The following is a 27,841-nucleotide window of genomic DNA, read 5'->3' on the forward strand; positions in this document are numbered from 1 at the left end:
TGACAAATATATGTTTATTAAAACATGGCCCTGATCAGTTTTTTGTTGTAAAATGTTCTGATATTCAATTGTAAGTTTTTGGCACAACCATACAAATGCAAAATATCGGGTTCAGCTTACCCTGAACATTGTAGCCTACCTATGCCAACAGCACTGCTGACCCATGTGGCTATATCAGTGGCATCAACAAATATGGCAGATAGGTATATGTATTGTATACCTTTTGATTCTAAAGCATCAGATGACCCATGCTGTATACATTCTCTCATATAATGTAAATGGGTCTTACAGTAAAAACATGTTCGTAAAACATACAACAAGAACAAGCGCATTTCCATTCTGACAGATTCCATACAGATATGTTTAGCCTTTATAAAGGTAGTTTTACTTTAATTTCTTCTCCTAGGCCTGTCAAGAAGAGTGATCCTAGTTAGCTGGGTGCTGTTGTACAAAGCAAACCAAACAAAGCAATCTTAGTGCTAAGGTGACCCTAATTTCTATGCATTAAGACAGAATTAAGGTAGCCTTAGCGTACGGTTGTTCTGTACAACAGCTCCCTGATCTGTTTGATGGACATTGTAGAAGATGGTGAGTTATAATAAAGGAAAGATCCTGTTATGGAACACAACTTCTTTCTTCTACCATGCATCAACACTTCAGTATAGAACCTTACACCATTGTGTAGGATAAAATACTATGATAAGTAGTAACGATCTTAAAAAGCATCATATCCTAATAGGACAGAGAGGTTGTCAGAATATGCTGCTTTTATTGCTAGTATAATGAAATATACTATTAAACAAAAAGCAGGGGACATTCCATTTTGTAAACATACCACTAGCCAATGCCAATGCATATGAGAAAAAGTAAGATATATATATATCCAGATGAAACATTTACAAAGGAATGGAATAAACGGTCACATTTTCCCTTAATTTTTCTTCACCATCATTTGGATTTTATCAATCTTGTAAATCCAATATCCCCCACTTTTTTGAATGGTATATGACTGTTGTATGTTTGAACATATTTCAGATATCATAAGATATTTTCTTGACTTCTATGACCAAATGGAAACATTCCTTGCTTGTTTAAAAGAAGTAAAGATAACAAAAACAATGTATCTGCTGATCAAGCTAACTCTATAGCAAGTTCTGCTAGCAGTGCACACTCTTGTGTGGCATAACTTGTTCAAAGTATACACGATTGTACAACAATTTCTTCCTATCTCCCAATACTGACTCCACTATGCAGGTTACACCACTAAGAATCTAGAGACAGCTTTAAGTGTAGATACAAGGGTTTAACTGTCAACAGGTGGACTTTCTTTCGGCAAGGATCTGTCGGCTTTTTGTATCTGAAAGAGAAAGAGGATGACATGAGTCAATCATATCTTTAAACATTCTGGATATCTGTACAGTAGTATAGGGAATAGGGGTTCTGGACCACTTTCAAGAAATGTCTCTACAAAGCCTTATTTACTAAATAAGGCTTTGGTTGGGTCCTTAGCTCTTGCTACTATTACCCCTACTACAAAAAAGTTGGCGGTAATTACTGTGCCTTGGTAGGAGGTAACACTGTGCCGTACGGTACGATCAATAATTCTTCTCTTACAAATCCCCTACCCGGCCCATCCCTCAAGTAGTATAAGTTAGGTTCGTCGGCTTTCATATCCACTTTATCTATGTTGTAAGTTTTGACTGACCATATAGGATCGGTGGCTCGCTTACGGCTATCGCCCCTATGTTATGTTTATATCGATGAAACAGTTTAACGTGAACCGCCTATGATCTCTTTGGTGTTCGTAATAAAGGCTTGTTGGGCTTTTTGTATCCCCTGTTCTATGTACTTTTTTTTCTCATCCTCGCTGATAGCAGACTTACGAGACTTGGACCGAATATCTTGTTTCATTCCGTTATATTTTGTGAGTTCAGATAGGATTGAACGAAACTCCTCTTCTGAGATCTTACTGTCAGAGAGTGCCGTGGAAATTCGCTCACTCACTGTGTTCAGCTTTGCTTCGGCCAGAACCCTGATCTCGTCGTGTTTCAATGCCTTACGATTAAGTCTACGTGATACTAACTTAAGCGCCACCCCTACCAACCCTGTCACCCCAGCCGTTATTTCAATACCTAACACTATAGGTGCAGCCACGATGGTAGTCAACAACCCAACGCCTGCCGCCCCTAGTCCCATGCTGGTTGCCATAAGGGTAGTGTCAGCCCCGTCCACGATATTGAAAGCTCTATTGTACTTTTTACATAGTGCTTTCCGCGTGTCACGGTCTTGTTCTAGTTGACGTTTCACATCACATAACTGCCTCAAGCGGAACCCATCTACGGTTTCCAACGTCTTCGCTACTTCCTCTACGACTGGGTACAGACCCATCCTATAATATATATTTTGAAAGATATTTTAATTGGGGTTCAGTTAAAAATCTATCAATGTATTTGAAGTCTACAAGTTCTAGACTTCTACTCAGGGTAATAGGTGAGAGGCTAATAGACTTTTCTGTTGTAACAAAAACCCCAGGGAGGCTTATTAAACGTTTTATAGAACCCGTGGGGGTATCCCGTTGTATAATAATACGGCAATATTGATCTAAGTGTTCGGTAAACCAGTGTATTGACACCCCGGGTAAAAATTGGTGTACTCTTGAGGAGTTTTCCTGATCAAAATACGTAAACATGACTTCTATGATGATTGTGTAGGAGGAGTATATCTCAAGCTTCCTTTCGTGTAAATAACTACTGCTAAATGTTAATTTACTTTCTATTCCAGAAATTAATCCAATTTTTCCTTCATAAAAATATACCGGGGCTGTTGCTTCATTCCCCGTAATGAAATCCCCGGGCCATATACCGTTGTTCATAATCTTAGAGATACGCCCCGATTCAGTTAATGTGATATAAGGTGAGGTGAGTGTTAAGTTGATCAGCCATTTGGGTTCTTTTAAATCTGATAACGACACCCGTCTGTACACGTTGTCTTTGAAGTGCAGGATGTATAATTCATCTTCCTCACCAGGCTGATCGAATCCCTCCGTATCTCCCAGGTCGTTAAGCGTAGTGTTGGGATGATGACTGGCCATTATTATACTATTATGATATAATTTCCAACTGGTTTTCTGATAATAATTCAGGGGTTAACTTCATACCCATGAAGTGTATGTTGTCAGGCAGGAAGATATTGATTAGTGATATCTTGTTTTCCACGATCACGTTGACCCCCTGCAGACTGGTCTTGGAGTCGACACCCACCCGCACGTAAACGTTGCAAACTTGAAACTGGTGTCGTTTCACCCACCCGAGTTTGATCCCCTTCACGATCTCGACATCATTCCCCGATGATTCCCCTAGGTAGACTTTGATGAACAATGTTGAGTTTGCCGGTAGATCCTCTAGTATCTTGACCACGCCTTCGAATTCAGACACCAACTGCAATTTCACGTTTTGCATGGCCGGTTTACTCGATAGCATGTGGGCTGCTATAGTGTTGACTGGGCTGACGACTATACTACGTCTCTGAGTTGGGACGTAAGCCACGAGCAGGGTTCCATTGTTCACGACTTTGTTTAGGTGGTTGTCTTTGTTATCCGTGAACACGTAAGGGGAGACGAGTTTAATATTGAGAAACCATTTGTTATCGGGTAACAACACCCACTTGTCATCTTCGGTGAAGACGAGCATATATGGTTTGTTTTTGACGACGGTAGTGCTCTCAACATCGTCTAAGTCGAACAGTTTACCTTCGAACGATGGGTATATTACCCAATTATTATCACCGGTGTTGACAAGGGAGTACTTAGTGTTTACTGTTGCTCTTGTGGTATCTATCATATCACTTAGGGTTCCACCGGAGGGGATTTCAACGCGTTTGTAAATGTTGTTTTTCAGTTGCAAGGCATACGATTTACCATCTACTCCGGGAGCGTCGAAACCGCGTGTGTCTCCGAGGTCGGAGATCCCGATATTGACGCATTTTTTCACTCCGGGCCCTTGTGCGCTGGTCATGTTACGTGAAGCGTTAAGCTGAGGTATCCTATATTTACAGGATTATGATTTATATCTAACACCGATATTGTCAGCTCAGGTATGTTGCCCTGGGTTAATCTCTTATACTGCCGTGGTGAAAACGACTCGGTTCTACCGTCGTTGAATTTCTCAGTTTTCACCGGCACTGCTCTCAATATAGTGGAAGGGTGACCTCCTTGAATGTTATACGTTGTGCTCACCTGACCGAGATGAATGTACAGCTCTCGGTACGGTACTAGATCGGGTAACTTCGTGCCTGTGACGGTTGTTGTTGGTTTTATCTCGTCAGGAGACATACCGAGTATCCTCGCTAATGGTCGGCCGAGCCTCAAGGAGGTTCTTCCGTTGTTGATTAACACCACTGTACCGTTTGAGTCGTTCATCTTGAGTTCGGCTCCCAGGGGTTTGAAGACCTCGTCGTTTAGAGAGCACACGCTGTAGTAGCCGTCAGTTATCTGGCTGCGAGTTCCACTGACGAACAGCTTATTGTTGCTGATATTGATGTTAGTCCATTGCGGTAGGTAGGTGATATCGCAGAGTGCGACTTCGAGTTGACCTGACGTGTTATCGATCGCGTGCGTCAGCTGAACGGCCTCACCGCTCGTTATTCCTGGAAGTGTTATGTACATATTATAATATATAAATTATATATTATAATATGGATTTAGCACACTTGAAAATCGTGGTGAATGCAGATGGTACGGGGTTTAAAACAACCTTTATTAATATCTTTGAAAAATATGTCGTGTCCGTTAATAACGCGCAGGCGGTGGTAAACTGGAATCAAAACCCAATGCAGTTTTGGCAGAACCAACTCAACTTTGCTGTGTGGTGTGCGACGACAGGGTCGGGTGTGGCACCAGACTACGGTATAGACGAACTGAGTAAGGCGGTTATTTTGTTTCATATTTATTATCAAACGAGACGAATATTGAAGGAAATAAGTGCTCCTCTTCCCCAAGATAAAGCGTGGAGTATGACGAATAACCCCTATGATAGACGCGCTTATGAACGTATTTGTGGGGAGTTTGAGATTCCAACGAATAAAGACTTTCGCCTTCCTGGTGTGAACCATGGTCTCGGTATAGTTCTCGTGTACTTCTACAGGTCCGGAACATATTATGCCGGTTCTAAAGATGGTTCATACAACCCAAACCGTCATACATTTACAGGCCCCACAACGAATGAAAAGATCCATGTCAGCTGTATAAAGCAAACCAGTCCTGATGCAGCCACAGCCTGGACTAAAATGATCTCAAAAACATCGAAAGAATTCACTCGTGCTGGTACAATACGCTTGAACGACTCGATTCGAACGTACGTGTGGGCGCTGTTGGGTGCGCAGTCGATGACGCGTTCTAACATCCTCGGTAAGGGAACTGCTTACGACGCTCAGACACAATTCGTTGCCAACGTTGAGGATGCTATCAATTCTCCAGTTGATCTCCCGAGGGCCATCGACCGTTACCAAAACGTGTTAGAATACGCCAGATCGAAAGTCAATTACGTGTTCGGCGTGGGGTTATACATGGCCCCGAGTGATATGCAACTGAGAATAAAAAAAGTGGTGGGTTATAACAACAAAATAGTCATAGCCACGAAGGATCAAAAGTTGGGTATCAACTCCGATATTAACACCCCCTATATCCCACACATCCCACCACGTGAAAAGGGTATAGTGGATAAGCCTAAAGTTCATGTACCCCCCACACACCCCCATATTCATGTGGGGGGACCCCCCTATCAGCAGCATATTGATAATAAAACAGCCCTAGTGGTTGGCGGGGTAACTTTGGGACTTATTTGGTTAAAGATTTCTTAGCCGCTACGTACACCAGACCCGCCACGGCGACGATGGCTGCCCACAGGTTTTGACTGAGCCACATGGCAGTTTTAGACAGAGCGCTCAACAACCACGAGACGATGCTACCCAGGATGCCGGGAAGGGCTTCGGCGGCTTTACCAGCCAGTTTAGCTAGGCCTTCCCCGAGTTTTTTAATCCAGTCTTTAACACCACCGCCAGGGGGTGTGGGGGTAACTCCCCCACCGGCAGGCCCCACAGGTGTTCCCCCTGTCAGTGACACCACCAGGGTTGATATGATGAAACCCAATGCAGTCAGAATACTGGCGATGGTGATCCCTTGCTCCCGGAACAATATCCGAATCCTGTCTGCTAACGTGGTGTCTCGGTGGAGGACTTGATTGATGGTTTCCCGTATACGTCTGACCTGGGATCTAAGCTTTTCTTTGTAGCCGGACGCTGTCTCCAACCAGGTCTGCCTTTCATCTTCCAAATTACGTATTCGTTCCTCAATGGTGGCTTTCATAGACTCGTCCTCAGTTTCACCGAGTATTTTCTTTTCATAGGCGATGTGGTCGTCTATCTCACTCATTTTGGCTGTGCTTTTCCAGAGCTGACCACGAATGGTTTGCATCAACAGGTCCAACCCCCTCAGTTCCCGAACGGTAAATTCGAGCCCCGGGAAGGGTTCGTTCTCGTAGTCGGCCAACATCTTTTTAATATCATAAGTCATGTTTTGATCTGATGTGGCGTCCCTGATGCCTTCCAGACCTTGAACTAACTTCGGAGGATACTGCTTAGGTCGCGCGCCACCGTAATCTATGAAACCTAGTTCATCTTGGACCAACTGACTTCCATGTTTACCGGCTAATGTTGATAAAGCAAGCGGTTCTCTAGTGCGTTTATTCATGAGATCGATCTCCGGGCGAGACTTCAAACGCAGCGTGCCATTGCTGAGGGTAAAATCGGAATAGTTCCTTCCCAACGGCTTGAGTTTGGATTTATTTTCAACTGCGTTGTAATAATCGTCGACGGCGCCCTTAAGGAGCTCGTCACCTTGCGAGAATGAGGTCTCCTGGTCATCATCGAATGCCTGGGCACTATCGTCCCACATATCATCCATAGGTATGTCTTCATCCATTAGTATTAAAAATATATTTCTTTTATATAACAATGTACGGCAGAAAATTAGATCCTTTCAGAAGATTGAGAGAGCCATTAGGCGCCAGAGCCGTGCGACAGTCGGTGACCATCACCAACAACCCCAGCAAGATAGACCAGAATCAAACTCTGCTGGTTAGATTTCCAAACCTTGGTGAGAATGACCTCATTGTACCAGGCACTGTTAGACTGGCGTTCAATATCACGTTGACCTCCGACAACGACAAACGCGAGCTAGTGCGGAACGTGGGTCGAGCTATCATCAAGAAAACGACCGTCAAGATAAGCGGTAACGAGGTACTGAGCATCGACGACAGCGACGTGTTTCACTGCTACAAGGATCTCTGGAAAAGCGAGAGAGAACGAGTCAATGATGTGTACCAGGGTATCAGCAAATCAACCCGGGCGCGCATAGGGTACGTCTTCACGACAGACCAGCAAGACAAGCTATCGGACGGTGAAAAGGCCATCGCTCTAGCATACGGGAATCGATTCTGCGTGCCGCTCGACTTCGAGTTGCTCACGGGACACGCGCCGTTTTACCAGGCCGCGCTGGGTGATAGGCTCGAATACGAGCTCACGTTTAACGACTATAGCAAAGTAGTGCGTACGCCGAACGGTGATGAGGCCAGTTATGCCATAGACAACATCTCTCTGGAGTTCGACATGGTCACTAGCCCGGATCTGGCCAGGCAGGTTCGAAGCCAGTATTCTGGGAAGATGGCTATCCTGTATGATCGCGTACTGAGGCATAGATCAGTCATGCGAGATAAGAGCGACACTGTGTGGAATATCAACCTGAACGTGCCGGCGCGATCGATGAAAGGTATCCTGGTCGTCCCCGTGGAGGATTACGAGCCATTCCGGAGGGACAGCGAGAAGTTTTTCAACCCCGAGATTGAAAAGGTGGAAGTGACCATCGAGGGCGTGCCCAACCAGCTGTTCAGTCATGGTATGAGGCCACACCAGCAGTGGGATGAGATAAAAAAGCTACCAGTGGGGGACTACATAACAAAGGACCTGGACCTCGGCTCCGTGCAGATCGGTGAATACCTGACCACCAAGTACGCCCTATGGTTGGACATGCGATCCACGGATGATGATAAACTGCACGGTAGCGGGCGCCGTATAGATAACGGCAGCGAAGGGATAACCATCCAGATTACTAAGAAGGCTCAAACCGCTGGTAAGTTGAAATTATATCTGTACGTTATTATGGACGCGCAACTTAATATAGACAATGGGAGATTCGTGCAAGCCATCTACTAGTGGGGGAGACCCCCACACCCCCCTGGGGTTACCCACTGGCCCACACTGCGCCATAGTGTGCGGGCAGACTGGCTGTGGGAAGACCGTTTTCGTGTTGGATATGTTGGAGGGTTACTACAAGGGTGTGTTCGATAACATCGTTATCATGTGCCCTACTCTGAGCATGAATAAAACGTATGCGCGACCTTGGGTGATGACGGACCCGGACGTACACAAAATCGACCCTGGAACACGTCTGCAGGACTGGTTGAAAGCTCTTCACGAGAAATTTAAAGGGGAACCGACGCTGTTTATACTGGACGACTGCAGCGCTAATCGCGAGATAACAAAAAAGAGAGACATGCTATCGTACCTGGCCTTCTCCGGCCGGCATGCAAATCACAGCGTCTGGGTGCTAACGCAGAAGTTCAACTCGGTGTTGAAAGACCTCAGGGAGCAGACGCGATGGGTGGCCTTATTTCACTGCAAGGATAGGGATTCGTTCGAGGAGTGTTTGAGAGAGAACGATGTGATGAGTAAATTAGAACGGGAACGGGTGAAGAAACAGCTCGCTGAAACTAAACACGCTAAGCTCGTTCTAAAAACCGACCAACCAGTAGCATATAGAGTGTGCTAAGCAAAGCTAAGCAAAAGTTAAGCAAAGCTAAGCAAAGCTAAGCATAGCTATGATATTTGAAGTGTTTGTCGTGTGCAACTTAACCTTCATTTCTCTGTGTTTTGTCTGCATCGGGTATTATATAGTTAAAACTAAATCTTACTTGTTATATTATAAGATGGAGTGTGAGGAATTGCTCGAACAGTTGGGGGGTACCCCCACTGGGGATTCCCCCAAGCGAGAGAAACTGGTGGCGTTGGCTGTTGGCGGCAAAGCCAAACATTACTTTGGAGACTACACCCCGGATAAAATTCACAAAATGTCAGCCGAAGAAATCGATAAGCTGTACGCTAGATACGAGTCCCGGCTCGGAGCAGAAATGACAAAGACAATAGGATCGGCTATGACCCAGATATACACCGGTATTGTATCACACTTCCTTCCCATTCCACCAGAGCGCCGACTTTACCTGTGGGAGGACCTCGAGAAAGACCCTTTTATCGAACACGCCGTGAGCTCTATCAGCTGCGGGCTGTACCACAAATATGGTATGTTGTTGGCTCCAGTGACGGCGGCGATTATCACGGCAAAACATTGTCAATTTGAGAGAAAGAATAATAATAATAGTATAGATGGATGCTGCACAGGAAACCCCAGTGGAGGAGACCCCAGTGGTGGTACCCCCCACACCCCAAACAGTGAGTCCCGAGGTGACGGTGGAGACCACTTCAACAGTAACCAGACAGAAGAATCCTAAGAGAGTAGCTGCCGGTAAAAAACGGTGGTGTAACCAACATAAAGTGACCAACCCAACCCGACTGTTGTTGGCTGTAGGTGTAACTGCTGCCTTGGCTATCTCGTGGTTATACGTGGGGGTACCCTCCCACAGTGAGCCACCACCCACCAACAACAGTGGGGGTGTGGGGGTATCCCCCATGGTAGACCCGCATATCATGTTATAATTTAAAATATTTTATATCATATACATAATGTCTGAGGGGAAAACGTTCGTCAACGACGCATACCACGCCACAGTGGTCGCCAGTCTAGCCGTAGGGTACGCTCGGTTGACTAAAATGGTGCTTAAACAACCAACTATCAAGCTAGATTTCAACCTGCAGGATATGGGTATGCTCATAATGAACCTTGGTATGGCGATGGCCACAAAAGACATCCTAGTAAAACAAGGGATCATACCTGATAATATAATGAAATAAATATAGGGATGGCCACGATAGCTATGATGGTCGGTGGGGCGTTAGTGAATGCCCTGGCATTTTCCGGGAGTAATTTCCTCTTCTCGAAACTACGAGATGATCACGCGGCTGAAATACAGGAAGAAAGGAAGCGGCACGATCTCGCTACTGAGAACTTACAAAGAGCACAGGCCGAGTACGCTAAAAAACGCCTCCAGAGGATCGATTTTATTAATGAACAGCTCAAGCGTGAAAACCATGCCATTAAAACATTCTACGATGTCGATGAAGCAATGAAAGAATACTATTTACTAACTGGTAAACAATTGGAACCGCTCAATAAACCCACACTCGCTCAGTACTACACACCATCCAAGGGACAAATGAATCGTGAACTGGGCTTCATAGTTTTAGGTATAGCAGCTACTGCGTTGGTTGCGAAGCAATTAAACTAAAATACCTTTATAAGTAAACATGAGACCCGCTCCATATCGATGCGAATACATACTTATGGGGAAGACCGAGGCCTGTGGTAGGAAATGCAGGAATCAGGGGTTCTGTTGTTTCCATATGGGAAGTCCTAACTACACGTGTTCTGTGTGTGGTATCGGGGTTAAAGGACATTACTGTCTATGTAAAGCTCACGGAGCGAACGTAGTCAGACATCAACTCATCTACGAGAATAAAAAAGGCTACATAAAAGAACGTAGGCGACTGCTCAAGATAGCCACTTAAGAGTTACCTCCCCTTACTGTGAACCAATTAGACATTAGTTCTCTTAGGTGTAAACACGATGTCTACTGTAAGCGAGCTCAAGAGGGTCGCAAAACAGAGAGGTGTTATCGGGTATTCTCGAATGCGGAAGCCAGCATTGTTGAGATTACTAGGTTTAGAAGCCCCTCCTACGGTAAAACAATTAAAAGCTCAAGCGAAACAGCTTGGGCACACGGGTTATTCAAAACTGGGGAGAGACGGGTTAACCGCATTGTTATCACATGCCCCCGTAGCACGCCCCACTGTAAAACAACTGAAAGCCGAGGCACACGATTTGGGTTTAGGCGGGTATTCCCGTATGAGAAAACCACAGCTTTTAGAATTATTACGGCAGAATAGAGCTATTGACCTACAGTTCGTGCGCACTGAGCGCGCTGTAGGCAACTATTTGAGAGGTTGGCGCATGCACGTTCATAGAAACATAGACATTACAGATATCAAGCCTCTGATAGCTGATAAGGTCAACCAGGAACTAAATAACCTAGGAAGTATCAAGTTTCAGATCACAGTGAAAATGTCGCTCGATAAGCAGGTTGGGGGCCCCACAGGGGCCACTGAATATGTTCAGCCTTACTTCCGAGGTCAACAAGAGGTCGTCACACATGCAGAGACCATTGACGCATCAATCGATAATAGTTTTCAGCAGATACGAGAATACCTAGAACGCTACACACACTTGGGGTCCGGGTGGGCTGTAGATAAAATCGATAATGTCTATCTCGACATAGCTAAATACGTGCCGTTCAGAGGCGGGTCATACCTAGCCTTGCCTCCCTACTATAGGAACAAACATGCCATAGTAAACGTAAAGAATAGAGGAAACGATTGCCTGAGGTTAGCTATCAGGTCAGCCTTATTTCCAGCTGGCACTCATTCAGATAGGCTTTCTAGCTATCCCCAAGACGATGGGCTCAAATGGGATGGTATAGATGAACCCACCCCCATATCCCAGATCACTAAAGTAGAAAAACAGAATAATCTGGCTATAAATGTCTTTGGGCACGAAGGTAACACAACAATAGTACACAGGGTCAGCCCGGTGAAGGATCGCCAAGTTATCAATATATTCATGATCCAGCGAGGTGAAAAGTATCACTACACATGGATAAAACACTTTAGCAAGCTGTTGTATGACCAATCAGCATACAAAGGAAAGACCCACTTCTGTGAACGATGTCTACACGGTTTCAGTCGAGCTGATTTATTAGAATCCCACCGGGATGATTGTCAAGGTGTGGGGCAGACGGCCATACGAGTCGAAATGCCTAAGGAAGGTGAAAATATCCTAAAATTCAGTAACCACAAGAACCAAATGTCTGTACCTTATATTATATACGCCGACTTCGAAGCCTTAGTTGTGGGTGGGGATTCCCCTAGTGGGGGTAGCTTCACCCACAAGACACAAGAGCATAAAGCCTGTTCGTTTGGATACATTGTCGTCCGTTGTGACGGGGAAACGAAAGCTCCGGTAGTGTATAGGGGCCCTGACGCGGCTGAAAGGTTTCTAACGTGTTTACAGGAGGAAGAAAAAATTATTAGGAATGCATTGTATAGAATCGCTCCCATGCGTATGACCCGAGCCGACAGGCTAGCTCACGCTAGTAGCACTAACTGTCACGTGTGCGACTCACCACTTAACGGTGATTCGGTGAGAGATCACTGCCACATAACTGGTAAGTATAGAGGCGCCGCTCACAACGCGTGCAACCTCAAGCTTAAAATCAACCCTAAGACAATAAACATCCCCGTTGTCTTTCACAACTTGAGAGGGTACGACTCACACTTGATCATGCAGGCCATCGCGAAAATCGATGGTAATATAACGTGCATCCCCAACAACATGGAGAGATACATCTCCTTCAGCTTAAACGGACTTAGGTTCATTGACTCGTTTCAGTTCCTCCTGTCGTCACTCGACAGTCTGGTCAAGGCCAACAATACCTTCCCTATCACCGATCGATACACAGACGCCGAGACTAGACCCCTGCTTATGAGGAAGGGTGTGTACCCCTATGAGTACATGGATAGTTGGGCCAAGTTCACCGAGACCAGACTACCCCCTATTGACTGCTTTTATAGCAAGCTGAATGAGGCGTCCGTCTCACGAGATGATTACTCGCACGCGACTAACGTATGGAATAAACTGGGTTGTAAGAACCTGGGTGATTATCACGACCTGTACTTGAGGACAGATGTACTGCTGTTAGCCGACGTGTTTGAAACGTTTCGGCAGACATGTTTAAAGCAGTATAAACTCGACCCCGCATGGTATTACACCAGCCCAGGTCTGTCGTGGGACGCCTTGCTTAAAAAGACCGGAGTTAATTTGGAATTGCTCACAGATTACGACATGCACCTATTCATTGAGAAAGGCTTGCGAGGTGGTATTTCCATGGCATCCAAACGATACGCGAAAGCAAATAATCAATACGTGAAAGGTTACGATCCTAACAAGCCAACCAATCACATTCTCTACCTCGACGCAAACAACCTCTACGGCTGGGCCATGAGTCAGTATCTACCTACAGGGGGATTCGAATGGGTACCCCACGTTGATGTTATGGGGGTTGCACCAGATTCGAACAAAGGGTATATCCTCGAAGTTGACTTAGAGTATCCCAAGGAATTACACACATCGCACAACAGCTATCCCCTTGCACCCGAACGTATGAGGGTTAACACAGACTGGATGTCTGAGTACCAACATAACTTGTCAGGTGGACGTGTGACAGACGTTGAAAAACTCGTGCCTAACTTAATGAATAAGACCAAGTACATCGTTCACTATCGCAACCTACAGCTGTACCTGTCGTTGGGTATGAGGCTGACCAAAATACACAGGGTGCTCATGTTCGACCAGAGCCCATGGATGGAGCCCTACATCAGAATGAACACAGACCTACGAAAAAAAGCCACCAGTGATTTTGAGAAAAATCTCTACAAGCTCATGAACAACTCGGTGTTTGGTAAGACTATGGAGAACCTGAGGAAACGCGTGACCGTGAAGCTGGTTCGGTCGAGTGAGGAAGACAAGCTCAGGAAATTGATAGCCAGTCCGGCATTCAACCGTAGTAAGATATTCACAGACAACCTGGTTGCCCTACACATGAAGAAAAGCCACATAAAATTTAACCGGCCTGTTTACGTGGGGATGAGCATCCTCGATTTATCCAAACACCTGATATACGACTTTTACTACAACGAGCTCAAGAAACAGTACGGCGACAGGTGTGAAGTGCTGTACACTGACACGGATTCCCTGCTGATGGAGATTCGAACCGAGGACGTGTACGAGGACATGAAAAAACACCTCGATTTATACGACACCAGCGATTACCCTAAGACCCATACCCTACACAGCACGGTAAATAAAAAGGTCCTAGGTAAGATGAAGGACGAGTGTGCTGGCACGCCCATAGCCGAGTACATAGGTTTGAGACCTAAGATGTACTCCATACTGAAAGCCGACAATAGTGAGATCCGGAAGGCTAAAGGGGTTAAGAAATATGTGGTGAAACAACACATCAAACACGCCAGATTCAAGGAAGCCCTGTTCAAGACCCGTACCTTTAGACATAAAATGAACACACTTAGAAGTGATGGACATAAGATATACGGACTGACTATAAACAAGACGTCCCTATCGCCTATGGACACGAAACGTTGGATAGCTATTGATGGTATAAACACATACGCGTATGGACATGAAAAAATTTGAGGCTATTTACTACAGCCCGCGTGGGTACTGGAAAGGAGCTAGCGCAGTAGATAAGCTAGCTAAAATAGCGCGAGTACCCCCGGAGGAAGCCAAAGCGTGGCTTGAAAAACAAGCCCTGTGGCAGATCTATTTGCCGGCACCACGCTACGTGCCTAGAAGGAGGTTCGGTATTAACATACCTAATAGCGTTCACCAGGCAGACCTACTGTTCCTACCCCACGACAAGAGGTACAAGTATGCCTTAACCGTAGTTGATATAGCCAGTCGTTACAAGGAAGCCGAACCCTTGACCACGAAAGATTCGGCCCAGGTAGCCAGAGGATTCGAACGCATATACAAACGCAGCCCGCTGACGTGGCCAACAGAGCTGCAAGTTGACCCCGGACGGGAGTTCATGGGTGCCGTGTCACAACTGCTAGCCAAACACGATACAAAGGTCAGACGTGGCACGGCCGGAGCCCATCGCAGCCAAGCCATAGTTGAGAGATTTAATAGGACTTTGGCTGAGCGCTTGTTCGGCTATCAGTATGCTAGGGAGATGGCCACCCCTGGAAAACGATCGACTGAATGGGTCACGAGGTTACCCAAGGTGGTGTCGGCAATCAACCATGAAGTCACCCGTCTCACCGGTAAGAAACCGGCAGACGCTATCAAACTAAAATCAATAGTTGCAGAGTCGGCCGCTCCATTACGTGGGAAGGAGAAACAGATACCAGATAGGGCCCTAGTGAGGTATCTATACCAGCCGGGGGAACACGAGGGCGATAGCCGTAAGCGAGCCACCGATCCTATATGGTCAGTCAAAACTTACAACATAGATAAAGTGGATATGAAAGCCGACGAACCTAACTTATACTACTTGAGGGATGGGCCGGGTAGGGGATTTGTAAGAGAAGAATTATTGATCGTACCGTACGGCACAGTGTTACCTCCTACCAAGGCACAGTAATTACCGCCAACTTTTTTGTAGTAGGGGTAATAGTAGCAAGAGCTAAGGACCCAACCAAAGCCTTATTTAGTAAATAAGGCTTTGTAGAGACATTTCTTGAAAGTGGTCCAGAACCCCTATTCCCTATACTACTCTGTACATTTTAACGACCTAGTTACCTACCCTAATGCACACAACCCTATGGAGCAGTTTTATACAACACTAGTGAGTGAGTGAGTGAGTTTAGTTTTACGCCGCACTCAGCAATATTACAGCTATATGGCGGCGGTCTGTAAATAATCGAGTCTGGACCAGACAATCCAGTGATCAACAACATGAGCATCAATCTGCGCAATTGGGAACCGATGACATGCGTCAACCAAGTCAGCGAGCCTGACCACCCGATCCCGTTAGTCGCCTCTTACGACAAGCTGAGTCGCCTTTTATGGCAAGCATGGGTTGCTGAAGGCCTATTCTACCCCGGGACCTTCACGGGTCTTTATACAACACTAACACAAAAAGAGAGGAACAATTAATTTTACCTTATTTCATTTAAGATGGTCTGTTAGTGGTGTTCCAATTAATTGAAATAATCTTAAGACTGGTCGCAGTGACCAAACATCCAAACAATCATTCATATTTTCTCATAACTACACAGAAACAATTCTGGGACTGATATAGTGTTTGAAAGACGTTTGATGTGGGACATCTCTTCGAAGTTGTCATGGCCTGAAAACATTATTTCTTAGAAAACTCACTTCGCTAACTGAAATGTCATGACTTAATATTTCTTGACCATTACAGGAAGTGTATATATAATACAATGAGATATTAGTATTCAGTTTAAAGTATCAAGTTGCATCATGCTATAGTTATATGTAATAACAACCTGGATAAGAAAATCAGAAAAATGACTCTAGCCAATTTTTTTTTATGACTGTTAGTTGGTACTGAAGAATCATCAGTTGTGAGATTTCAACCAATTCCCAACACAAAGGTCTGTATGTTAGTCTCTGTGACCATGCATGTGTGAGTGTTCAGGCTCAGTGCTCTGGGCCTCGCTCTCTCAGTGGCATGTCTGAGAGAGTGTGTAAGAAAGCATTTGGGAAGATAAGAAGGTGTGTGTGTGAGTGTGCGCTCATGTGAGACAGTGTAAGTGTCAGGGTGTGTAAGAGTGTGTGCAGGAGCGTGTGAAGGAGTGTGCCTTCTTTACTTTGGGACTCTAAGTTCAGTTAATAATAAATACACAACACACTATAAATGACAAAAATATGCTGCTTACAATTCCAGATAAGTTGGTCCCTCTTTGATTTCATCCTGCTCAAGAAATGCCCAACATTTAGTGCTTGTCGATTTCTTCTTTGGTTTGAAGTGTTTAAATTCAAAGAACACAGCAAAACCTGTGAAAGGTAATGAAACAATGGGTATTGTTGAGTCAAAGTAAGTTGTAAGCAGTAATTGAGAGCTGTGATGCAGAAACAAAGGTAAACACCACGTTTGACTGTTGAGAGCTTCAAATTTGGGGAGGAATTTTTCCAAGTTACCTCCCCTGTCCATGTTACAACCCAGTTACCTCCCCTTATGAACACAACCTTCTGGTGCAGTTTTATATAACACAAACACAGAAAGACAGAAACAATTAATTTTACCTCATTTCAGTTAAGATGCCACATCAAAACAGATACTCAGTATAAACTTCAGAGATAACTTTGCAAACTGGGTATGCATGTGCCGTTTGATAAATCTTCCTATCTGGAGCAAGAGAAGCCATACTGATAACTAACAATATCTGGAGAAATATTCCTCCAATATCACAGCAGGGAACACCGGAATTCGGCTTCACACATTGTACCCGTGACAGGAATCGAACCCGAGTCTTCAGCGTGGCAACTGAACGCTCCTCTGGAGTGAGTTAATGTCCTTTTGTGCTCCAGTCGACTAAACAAGCCCTAAAGTGCAGTAGCGACTATTTAAGGTATTGCTTGTATCTCACCTGGTGGCAGACTTTCTATTGTCTTTTGTATATGGACATCTACATTAAAGAACACACATGTGTCCTGCTTGTCCGAGGCAATCGGTGTGTTCTGTATGGCTGTCAGGTTGTGTCCTTTCACATCTGAAATGAAGGCACTTGTTAGCATACGAAGCAGACAGGTAATACATATTGTGAGTTTTGATTAATACAAATGCTTGCAGCCCTTTCTTCAAGTTGGTTGGTTGGTTGGTTTGTCATTTAACAGTGCACTCAGCAATATTCCAGCTACTGGCAGCGGTCTGTAAATAATCAATTCTGGACCAAACAATCAACCTGGTCCCATGGGGTACAACATTGGTAACAGCATGGGTTACAGCATGGGTTACAACATGGGCTACAACATGGGTTACAGCATGGGTTACAACACTGGTTACAACATGGGTTACAGCATGGGTTACAACACTGGTTACAACATGGGTTACAGCATGGTTACAGCATGGGTTACAACACTGGTTACAACATGGGTTACAGCATGAGTTACAGCATGGGTTACAACACTGGTTACAACATGGGTTACAACATGGGTTACAGCATGAGTTACAGCATGGGTTACAACACTGGTTACAACATGGGTTACAGCATGGGTTACAGCATGGGTTACAACACTGGTTACAACATGGGTTACAGCATGGGTTACAACACTGGTTACAACGTGGGTTACAGCATAGGTCACAACACTGGTTACAACATGGGTTACAGCATGGGTTACAACACTGGTTACAACATGGGTTACAGCATGGGTTACAACACTGGTTACAGCATGGGTTACAGCATGGGTTACAACATGGGTTACAGCATGAGTTACAGCATGGGTTACAACACTGGTTACAACATGGGTTACAGCATGGGTTACAACACTGGTTACAACATGGGTTACAGCATGGGTTACAACACTGGTTACAGCATGAGTTACAGCATGGGTTACAACATGGGTTACTGAAGATGAAGATGAACCCAGACCTTCATGGGCATTATACAACAGGAAGTGATGTAGGTGCTCATGTGAAAAATATTGGAACACTTTCAATGAGTATACTTACAACGGTTGATGCATCCAGCAATCAAATATCGGAATTCCTAAACCAAAACTGTTACACAGTATAACTGCATTCACTAGCATGGGTGTTGGCAAATATGCATCTCCTTTCCTAGGTTTGAGCTACATTGCTAAGACTGCTACTGCTGCAGTCCGTAACATTCCAGCTAATCACTTCCACCTGTTAATATTACAGCTTGGGTAAGACAAACCACAGAGTTGAAACCATGAACAGCAAATTACTGGAGTGAACGATGAGTGAGTACGGTTTTAAGCAGCTTTTAGCATTATTCCATCAATATCACATTCGGGAACACCAGAAGTAGGCTTCACGCAATGTACCCATGTGGGGAATTGAACCCAGGTCTTCAGAATTATTCAGCAAATTACTGGACACAATAAGGGCACAATGTAAAACAATCATCCTGACCAAAAAAACTCTTGGGTTACAGTGCACTAAATAAAAATCTATACTTTAACAAGCATGTTTTATAGGGAGCCTTCAGTGCAGAATGAATCATCTGACAGCTGTGATTGGATGAACCTGTGTGAGACTTATGTGTTTATAGTTCTACCTCTTTCTAACATGATGACTCACTCTGAATGTGACCACAGGTATTTTCAAGCTGCTGATATTTTGTGCAGGGGCTGGTCAGACTAGCTGAAAAGGACTGGCTAAGTAGGTAATGTTTTGTTTATACTGCTGCTTGAAGACTAGCCTATGCACACATGCATATGTAACATCTGTAGAGGGCGAAGTTGTTCTCTTTTCTAAAAAACACAATGTTACTTCAGAATTCCATAGGAATATATTTGGTCCAGAGTAACCCCTATTGTCAACATGGAATACTAGAGACCTAGTTACTTCCCTGGGTCCTGAATAGATGTGAGTGCTTGGTTACATTAATCCATTCGTGACCAACTCGCCTTTTGTCTTCTTGTACATGTTGTAGGAAGTTAGAGAAAGGGATGAGTGGTGATGAATGACATGTATAAGACAAAATGTTATGGACGTCAACTTCTTCTTTATTCTTTACACAACGTTTCTTGGCTATTCCTTGCCCCTTCGTCAGGTGGATGCTAACTAATGATGATGATTTGAATGCTTGTTTTTTCCATTAAACATGGACAGCATCTTTGTTCCCTTGTCGAGGAAGCTATGAGGATTGTTTGTGGGTGTTCGCGGGCACTTGTGCGGGCACAGGTGTTCAGGATCAAGCGCTTGCAGACATTCTGTACTGGTGAATACATACATGATAACGACCAGTAAAGAAAGAGTGAATTTTAAAGTCACAAAAGCATTCTAACCTCATACCTGTCAACTCTCACGCATTTGAGCCTCATATCACACGCAGGTACCAAAATCATCCAATGTCATCCAAATTGTCCAGAAATTATGTGGATTTATGTCATTGTTTTACTTGTTGCATCTTTTTGAAAATAATGCTACCAGAAGCCTTGAAAATGCAACTCAAAATGCCTAAAAAACGTTTTCGGAGGGGGGTGGCTTTGCCCCCCTGCGCAACCCCCCAAACCCCGGCTTTCAAAAAATCTCCAGCACTGGGAGCTCTGAGGGATGAGAAGTGAGGAAATTCTGTAGTTACCTTTGACAGACACACAGATGAAGGGATCTATGAACTGGGAAGCATCCTTCAAGCCCATCTTTTCCACTCGGACACTCAGGTATCGCATATTGGCTACTGGCAGAGGCTTAGGTAAAAGGTTGCCTGAAACTGAAGGAAAACCCACTCCTTCAAAATACAGCACAGGCAAGACAGAGATCAATGCTATCAGCAAATAACCAAACAACCGAAAAATAAAGAATATTATGTTCTCTGTTTGCAGAATTCCTCATGGAAAGGCAGTTTGCCTTGATAATTTTTGAAATTAACATTATGAGAAATGAAACCAATCAGTCCTTACTGTATCATTTATGTACCATGGATGGTCCATACATGGACATTTCAATAGCAAGAAGGTATCCTTGCTAATTCAATATGTCTTTCATAAACTATATGCACTTTCACCTTGTAAAATATGAAGACACATCAAACAATGATCACAGACTTAAAATTAATGACTCCCTTTAAATGAAATGACAGCTGTGCTTTAAAGATAATACCTCTCTGTGATGGCTTGTCTTCATCATTAGAAGTGTGGAGACTGTGGACACTAAATTAAACAAAATGAACATGAACAAACGATATCCTGATTGTGATGAAACGTAACATAACATCACAAAACAAACTAACTCAAGACAGCAGAGTATAGAGTTACTGTAAGCTTCAGGCTTAAAGTGGTTGACAGAACCAAACAAGTGGTTAACAGAATGAGCAAAACATAGACATATAAAATCTAGATGGATGATGTTCCTGCCAAGCTGTCATCAGTCAGTAATTGTATGTCTTCTGACAAACAACAAAAGGTGACCATGGAACAGTCAAATAGATGACTATTCTGGTTGACCTTTGTGCAAAGTGATCGAGTGAGAGTAGTTTTATGATGCTTTTGGCAATATTCTAGCAATGTCATGGCAGGGGACACCAGAAATGGGCTTCACAGATTGTACCCACGTTGGGAAATGACACTTTACACCATTAGACTACCTGATTCTCCCCTCTGTTCAAATATTCATATCAATACTATGGTGAACTATTAAATCCTTGATGAGATTACAATAATAGTTTTTTTCAGTATTTTGAAGATGACAAGGGCATTTCTAAAACACATACAGGTGTCACCTGTTAATGAGATAGAAAAGCCATGTTTCAGTAGTTTTTATTTGTCTGGCATTTATATACTGGAAGTACACATGTATAAGACTGTCTGTTGGTGAAGTGGTAAAGGGAGATAACTGACAAATGTTCTCCACTGCATTAGTACAGAAGTTTTCCACACAAACATGTCAGGAGTGTCCAGGTGAACTACACAATTTTTGGAACATAATGGTACAAAAGTTGTTGGTCTCAAAAGGAAAGCTCACTTCGAGTCTAAATAATATTTTAACATTCAGTTTCAGAACTGAAATCTGATGGACAGGTGGAAAGAGAGATTCATGGAAGGATAGACACCTTTGGATCTGGAAATGGATACATCCTCCCAGCTTTGTCAAATCTAAGAACAATGAGCATGAACAAGCAAATGTTTGAACTACGCTGCCCCGACAAGGTATAAACACTAATGGCATAATATGAACATGGTTGCACTGAAATATGTACCTGTTTGGATACTTCCGAGTCTGGAGCTGAGCTGCTCGCACGTCTACAGGGAAATTCTCACTTGGCTTCAGGCAAAGGTTCTTCAGAGCTGGAATCAAATTTCACCTATTCATCTCAGAGCAAAAGTGGTAGCAATTTACTGAATAAAATTTAACAGTCTGGGAGTGTAAATTGTTATCGGTCAGAATTATACTAGCTATATCAGGTGCTAGGAAGTAGCTTGGGTTAAGTCTTCAGTAACCCATACTTCTTCAGTCACCCAGTAACTACAAAAGATTTTAGTGAGTGTCTTACTTGACTCTAGTTTCAGGAGGTCTTCCAAAGATATGCCCTCCTTTGATACACGGTCCTGTAATAAAAAAAAATGCTAGTGAATCAGTTTGTAAGTCAGTCATTACTGTTTAAGAGATGCCAACCCCAAAGTGTAGTAGTACTTTCAAAGATAAAAATTTGTATTGGACCACACAAATACAAATCAGCTAAATACTTAAATAGATGGATTATGAGAAAGATAACACGAAACTAATCAAGAATGAAGCATTAATTTCTCAACAGCCTCCAACAGCAGATTTAAAAATTATCAGCATTACATTTTTTCTTATCATCACTTTTTGGAGAAAATGTATTTAATCGACAAAAACATGTATTTGTCTATATACCTGGGGCTCCTTTCACAAAGCAACCTTTACTAAGGTTAACCTTAACACTCAATCTTTGACACTGCACTAAGGTTACCAAGTGAGTGAGTGAGTGAGTGAGTTTGGTTTTACGCCGCTTTTAGCAATATTCCAGCGATATCACGGCGGAGGACACCAGAAAATGGGCCTCACACACTGTACCCATGTGGGGAGTCGGGTCTTCGGTGTGACAAGTGAACGCTTTAACCACTAGGCTACACCACCGCCCCGTTACCAAGTTTAAGGTAACTTCAGAGCAATGTTAAAGAATGGGAGTTCAGGTTATCCTTAGTTAAGGTTGCTTTGCAAAAGTAGCCCATGAACTATAATCTTCAAATTTCATAGAAATTCTAGTGCAATCATATTGGCATAATTTGAGGCTTAAGTTCACAGCGACTACAATAAAATTGTAGAAGTTGGTATCTCTGCTATTTATATCAACTGAATATATGAATTTTGTTGAATGCTGCAGTCAAGGCAACCCGTGACTGACAGCCCATTCTCTTTTGTTTTCTTTTTTGTTTTTATGTGCATCTCCTGACATGACATCTCCTGAAAGACTAAGACCCCTTAAGAACTAGAAATATTACAACCACAAAAGACAAGGTCCAGTCTACACAATCAATGACAGTCTCTTACCTGAAGAAATTTCGAACGTGAATCTAGGCAAACTCTAATTTTTTCCAAGAATTTCTGAAAATCAGATAATGATATAGTGTCAGTTGGTCATAAAAATAAAGTGTCAGCTGGTCAAACAAGTTAGAAATGAATCTCAATTTTAGTAGTGGTGTGAAAATACATGAAATAGAAGAGTATGAGAACATCACAAACAAATACAACCACAAAACATTTGTTGTATACGCAAACAAATATAAAGTCAAAACAGGTCATCACCTCACGAAAATCTAAAACACCATCATGGATGTTCCTAATAACAAGGATCCAACAGATATTGTTTGAGAGGTAGGTTTTTTAAATTTCCGTTTGATACGTTTCTAAATTATCACAGACTTCTTATTTAGATCTGATGTGTAGATCTGATGGTTATTTGAACTCATCTTGAACATGCAGAGAGGTCCAATTTTCTTCAGAATGTACAAAGATGAGTTCCGTAACAGCTGTATCCAGATGTGATAATCAAATTTGGGTTTCTGGGCTTCATAGTAATTCTAGACTGTATAAACTGTACCTTTTGTTTATCTGTGAAAATACCATTGTCACTCATGGAACAATGGTGCAGCTGCTTGGATAAGCTGTAAAACAAAACTTTGAAGTGAATGAGACAGTGAGTATAGGTTTACATTGCTTTAAGCAATATTCCAGCAGTATCACGGCAGGGGACACCAACAATGGGATTCCCAAATTGTACCCAGCTGGGGAATTGAACCTATGTCTTCGGCGTGATTAGCAAACGCATTTACCACTAGACTACCCAAATGCCCCACAAAACAGTGTCATCTCACTCAGCCAGATTCTGTCAAAACAGGTCTCTCACCTAGCTAGAGTGGGATTTGGATGACTGGAGTTAGTGTTTTAATTACACTTAGTCCAAATGAACCATATGATTACACGATGCCATTTAGAAAGTGGTCAAATGCAACATATGTCATATTTGGGATTTCACTTTCTTAGTAAAGTACAAATTCTAGTACTTTTTTTTTTTTTAGGTTGAGTCCCATCTGGGATTCAGAGTCAGTCACCTAATTGCCACCACGCAAAGTCAGCCACCTAGCCCGCTCAGCCACCGCGACTTCCATGCGAAAGTCATTCTGAGGGTGCGGGTCGAATCCTGGATGGGACTCAACCATAAAAAATTTAAAAAGTACTAGAATTTGTACTTTACTAAGAAAGAGAAATCCCAAATATGACATATGTTGCAAATGAACCATAGTTTGTTTCAGCAAAATGCTCAATTAGTGTGAAAAAGGTGAAACTAAAATGGTGAGTGAATGAATGTTTGTTTATTACCCAGTCATCATTATTGCAGCTTGTCCGTAAATATATTGGTTGACAGCATGAGTAATAATTAGAGATTAAAATATTCCATGTCATGTGTATGATACATACAGATACATTTTCATGAATATTTCAAGACACATAGATTCATAATATTTTCACATGAGCAGACATCTTTGATTTTCACCTTGGTCCAGATGATTCCTACTAACAGGGTTAAGATAGTGGAGCAAGCATTATTTGATTTCTCTCACAAAAATAGTAATTTTAAATTGTTTCATAAACTGACTACGTTCAGTTCCTTGTGCCAGACAGCAAATACTGTTTAAAGTGCATTATGTTTAGTAATGTTGCTGCAATATGTACCACAAACAATAACCATGACAATATTATTCAAAACCTAAAACTTTAATTCAATTTGTAAAATCTATGTATGATTTCATGTTTGTAATTCATTGAAAAATTAACTATCATTGGTTTTACTGATTGCTATCAGTATCAGAGGAAGAAACTATGAGAGTTTTTAATTCACATGCTGCTAAGCCACAGTCTGCCTTACCTTTGGTACATTTCTGTAGCCTCCAGTGGCTGTCCCCATGTATCAAAGTCTGTTCCTTGTTTAAACAGTGAGCACCAACTGGTAACAACTGATTCTTGGTCATCACTGTCGGACACGGTTGTCATCTCTACGAAAACTCATTTCTGCAATGGATATGCAGAACAAGCATTACAGCACAACATTTACTACACAACAATAATCCAGTGATGAATATCACTTTGAATCAGAGTGAGTGAGTGAGTGAGTGAGTGAGTGAGTGAGTGAGTGAGTGAGTGAGTGAGTGAGTGAGTGAGTGAGTGAGTGAGTGAGTTGTGTTAAACACTGCTTTGAACAGTATTCTAATTATATGACGCAGCATTAGGGCTGACAAAAATTATTAATAATCAGAAATATCATTGATACGAAAAAGTATTAATGATTATTGATATGAAAATTGTGTCATCACTAACAAAATTCCTGAAATTTTATGATATGAAAATGTTTTGATTTAATTTTATGACACAATATATAAATTACTGTGCCAGAGGTGATACAGATCTATGCCACCATGTCTCATTTGCATTTACAACTGTCTTTTTATAAACTTGAACCATTACAGTAGAGACAGAAGCATGATTGTATACAATTAGTGCAAGTTTGCTTAAAAGTTTGAGAATAATTTCAGTCAAATGGTGAACACGGTTAATGGTAAGATATTGTATGTACTGAATGCATCTTGTTCAAAATATGTCTACAAAGTCTGATTGTGAAGGGGGAGTGGGGTAGCCTAGTGGTTATAGCATTCACCTGCCAAGTCAAAGACCTGGGTTCGATTCCCCACATGGATACAATATGTAAAGCCTATTTCTGCTGTTCCCCGACGTGATATTGCTGGAGTGCTGCTAAAAGCACACTCATAGATTCTTATGTAAATGACATGGATGGGTAAAAGCGGATGTGATGTTTTCTGATTACTCTGAAACATTGCTGTTATGATATGAGCTGACGTGATGATTTGGTGCCCATCCGATTACATCTTGTGCCGCTTTTGTTGTTGCCGAAACTGGTCAAGTGGGTCGTTCAACAATGTTAAACGTCTTGGTAGGCAGATATTTACTGCATACCCAACGTTGGTTAGGCCACAGTAAATATCCGGCAACAATTTATATACCGGTTTACACGAGGCTTACACAGCTGTGAAAGAAAACATCCTGGTATGAGCTGATTATTACAAGAAACTTACAGAAGTCATAACCTGTGTCAGTAACTAAATCACCAACACAACCTTCACTCAGACGAAGAAATCAAAACATAAGTCCAATTGTTTATCTCCTGTACAAGACGTGAAGTTTATAAATACAGGTAATACTTTAATACAACGTTATTCATTCCATTTAGTCTAAAACCATGCAATCAATGCCCACAATGGAGCCAAAGATTTGTCAAATGCCATCATATTGATTTCTCAATTATTTCAGTGATTCATATCTGAATTACAGTTTCTATTAGTACTGTTTTTGCCCCAGGGAGTGCTAATAAACTGGCTACTCTTACAAAATGTTGAATTTTCAACGCCGTAATAATTGTTGAATTCATGAGCGCTCGATATATTTTCGTTGTGGCTGTGACACGCGGTTTTACAGAATCATACGCTTCTCTCGGCACAGCCTAGTCGTTATTTAAACGTTGCTCGTCGCTCCGAAGACCAGAGTCTGAGTCCCCAAATTGTTACAACGTGTGAAGCAATTTCGGGTATCCCGAGGTGTGATATATATATAGCTGGATTACTGCTAAAAGCGGCGTAAAACCATACTCACTCACCCCTTGGGCGTGACGCTTTAGCCATTTGATGTGAAAGAAAGTAGAAAGAGAACAGAACGTTCAAGTAGCCATTACCCTTTTCCAATTTCCGACTATGCAATTCCCATGTAATTCTGGTGTTCGTGTTACAATGACCTGAAGGGCGGTGATCGGGGTAGCTTTGTGGTAAAAGCTTTCGCACTTCACGAATCGGGTTCGATTCTCCACGTGAAAGCCCATTTGTGGTGTTCCCCGACGTGATATTGCAGGAATATTGCAATATTCCAGCTATATAGCGGCAGTATGTAAAGAATAGAGTCTGGATCTGACAACCCAGTGATCAACAGCATGAGCACCGGTCCACGCAAATGATATACGATGACCTGGTTCAACCAAGTCTGACCACCGACATGATCGCCTCTTACAACAAGCATGGGTTGCTGAAGACCAGTTCTAAACCGGATCTTACGGGTTTGAGGCAGTATTGAAACTATGTGAGAAATGCTATACAGCGTCTTCGTGTAGGGGAATAATGTTAAGTGAGTGAATTTGTTGTGTTTAACGACGCTATTAAACAGAATTGTAAACCAAAAGGTCACTGTGTTCTGTAATCTGGCCCAGATTTTCGAGGCTCTCTCAGCGATAAGATAGTCATAAGTGCTATACATTAGCATTAATTTTCGACTATCTTAGTGCTAAGAGAGCTTCGAAAATCTAAGCCCTGATTGGTTGAAAGATATGATCAAATGGTATTAGATTCCCGGAAACTGCGAGTATATTCAGTGCGTATTGACACGTAAACAATTGTTTTGTTGTGTCATCAACAGTGGTGACGTCATTCAAATCATATTGTGACGTAAAGTTAGAAAGACGTCACAAATGAGCAGCTCCAGATGCTACCATGGGAACCAGCTGAAACGGCCTGCTGATCACACTTCACTGCTGTACCCGTACTCGATGTAAACGAGTGCACACAGTAAAACCCTTTGGTTTACTTTTGTGTTAACAATGTCGATAAACATCATGTTTTGGCCAATTTCCGGGTGTTATTGAGTATTTGAAGCACGGGAATATTTCATTTGAAACCTCCAGCTAATGCCGTCGG

The 27,841-nt window shown here is 42.8% G+C and overlaps 1 protein-coding gene across 1 annotated transcript; it reads right to left on the reverse strand.

The window, feature by feature from the left end:
• LOC137294807 (axin interactor, dorsalization-associated protein-like) lies at positions 1–26,345 on the reverse strand. The gene is made up of 11 exons (XM_067825923.1): positions 26,180–26,345; positions 24,958–25,100; positions 23,632–23,695; positions 23,082–23,135; positions 22,060–22,114; positions 21,766–21,853; positions 20,670–20,719; positions 20,152–20,280; positions 17,470–17,592; positions 16,759–16,876; positions 1–1,357 (listed from the first exon to the last, which is right to left on the reverse strand). The coding sequence occupies exons 2-11, from the start codon at positions 25,080–25,082 to the stop codon at positions 1,264–1,266; spliced, it is 900 nt and encodes a 299-aa protein (XP_067682024.1). The 5' UTR covers positions 25,083–25,100; positions 26,180–26,345; the 3' UTR covers positions 1–1,263.
• Between the last annotated feature and the right edge of the window lie 1,496 nt (positions 26,346–27,841).

Source organism: Haliotis asinina, chromosome 8 (genome assembly GCF_037392515.1).
Source record: "Haliotis asinina isolate JCU_RB_2024 chromosome 8, JCU_Hal_asi_v2, whole genome shotgun sequence".
Classification (NCBI taxonomy): Eukaryota; Metazoa; Mollusca; class Gastropoda; order Lepetellida; family Haliotidae; genus Haliotis; species Haliotis asinina.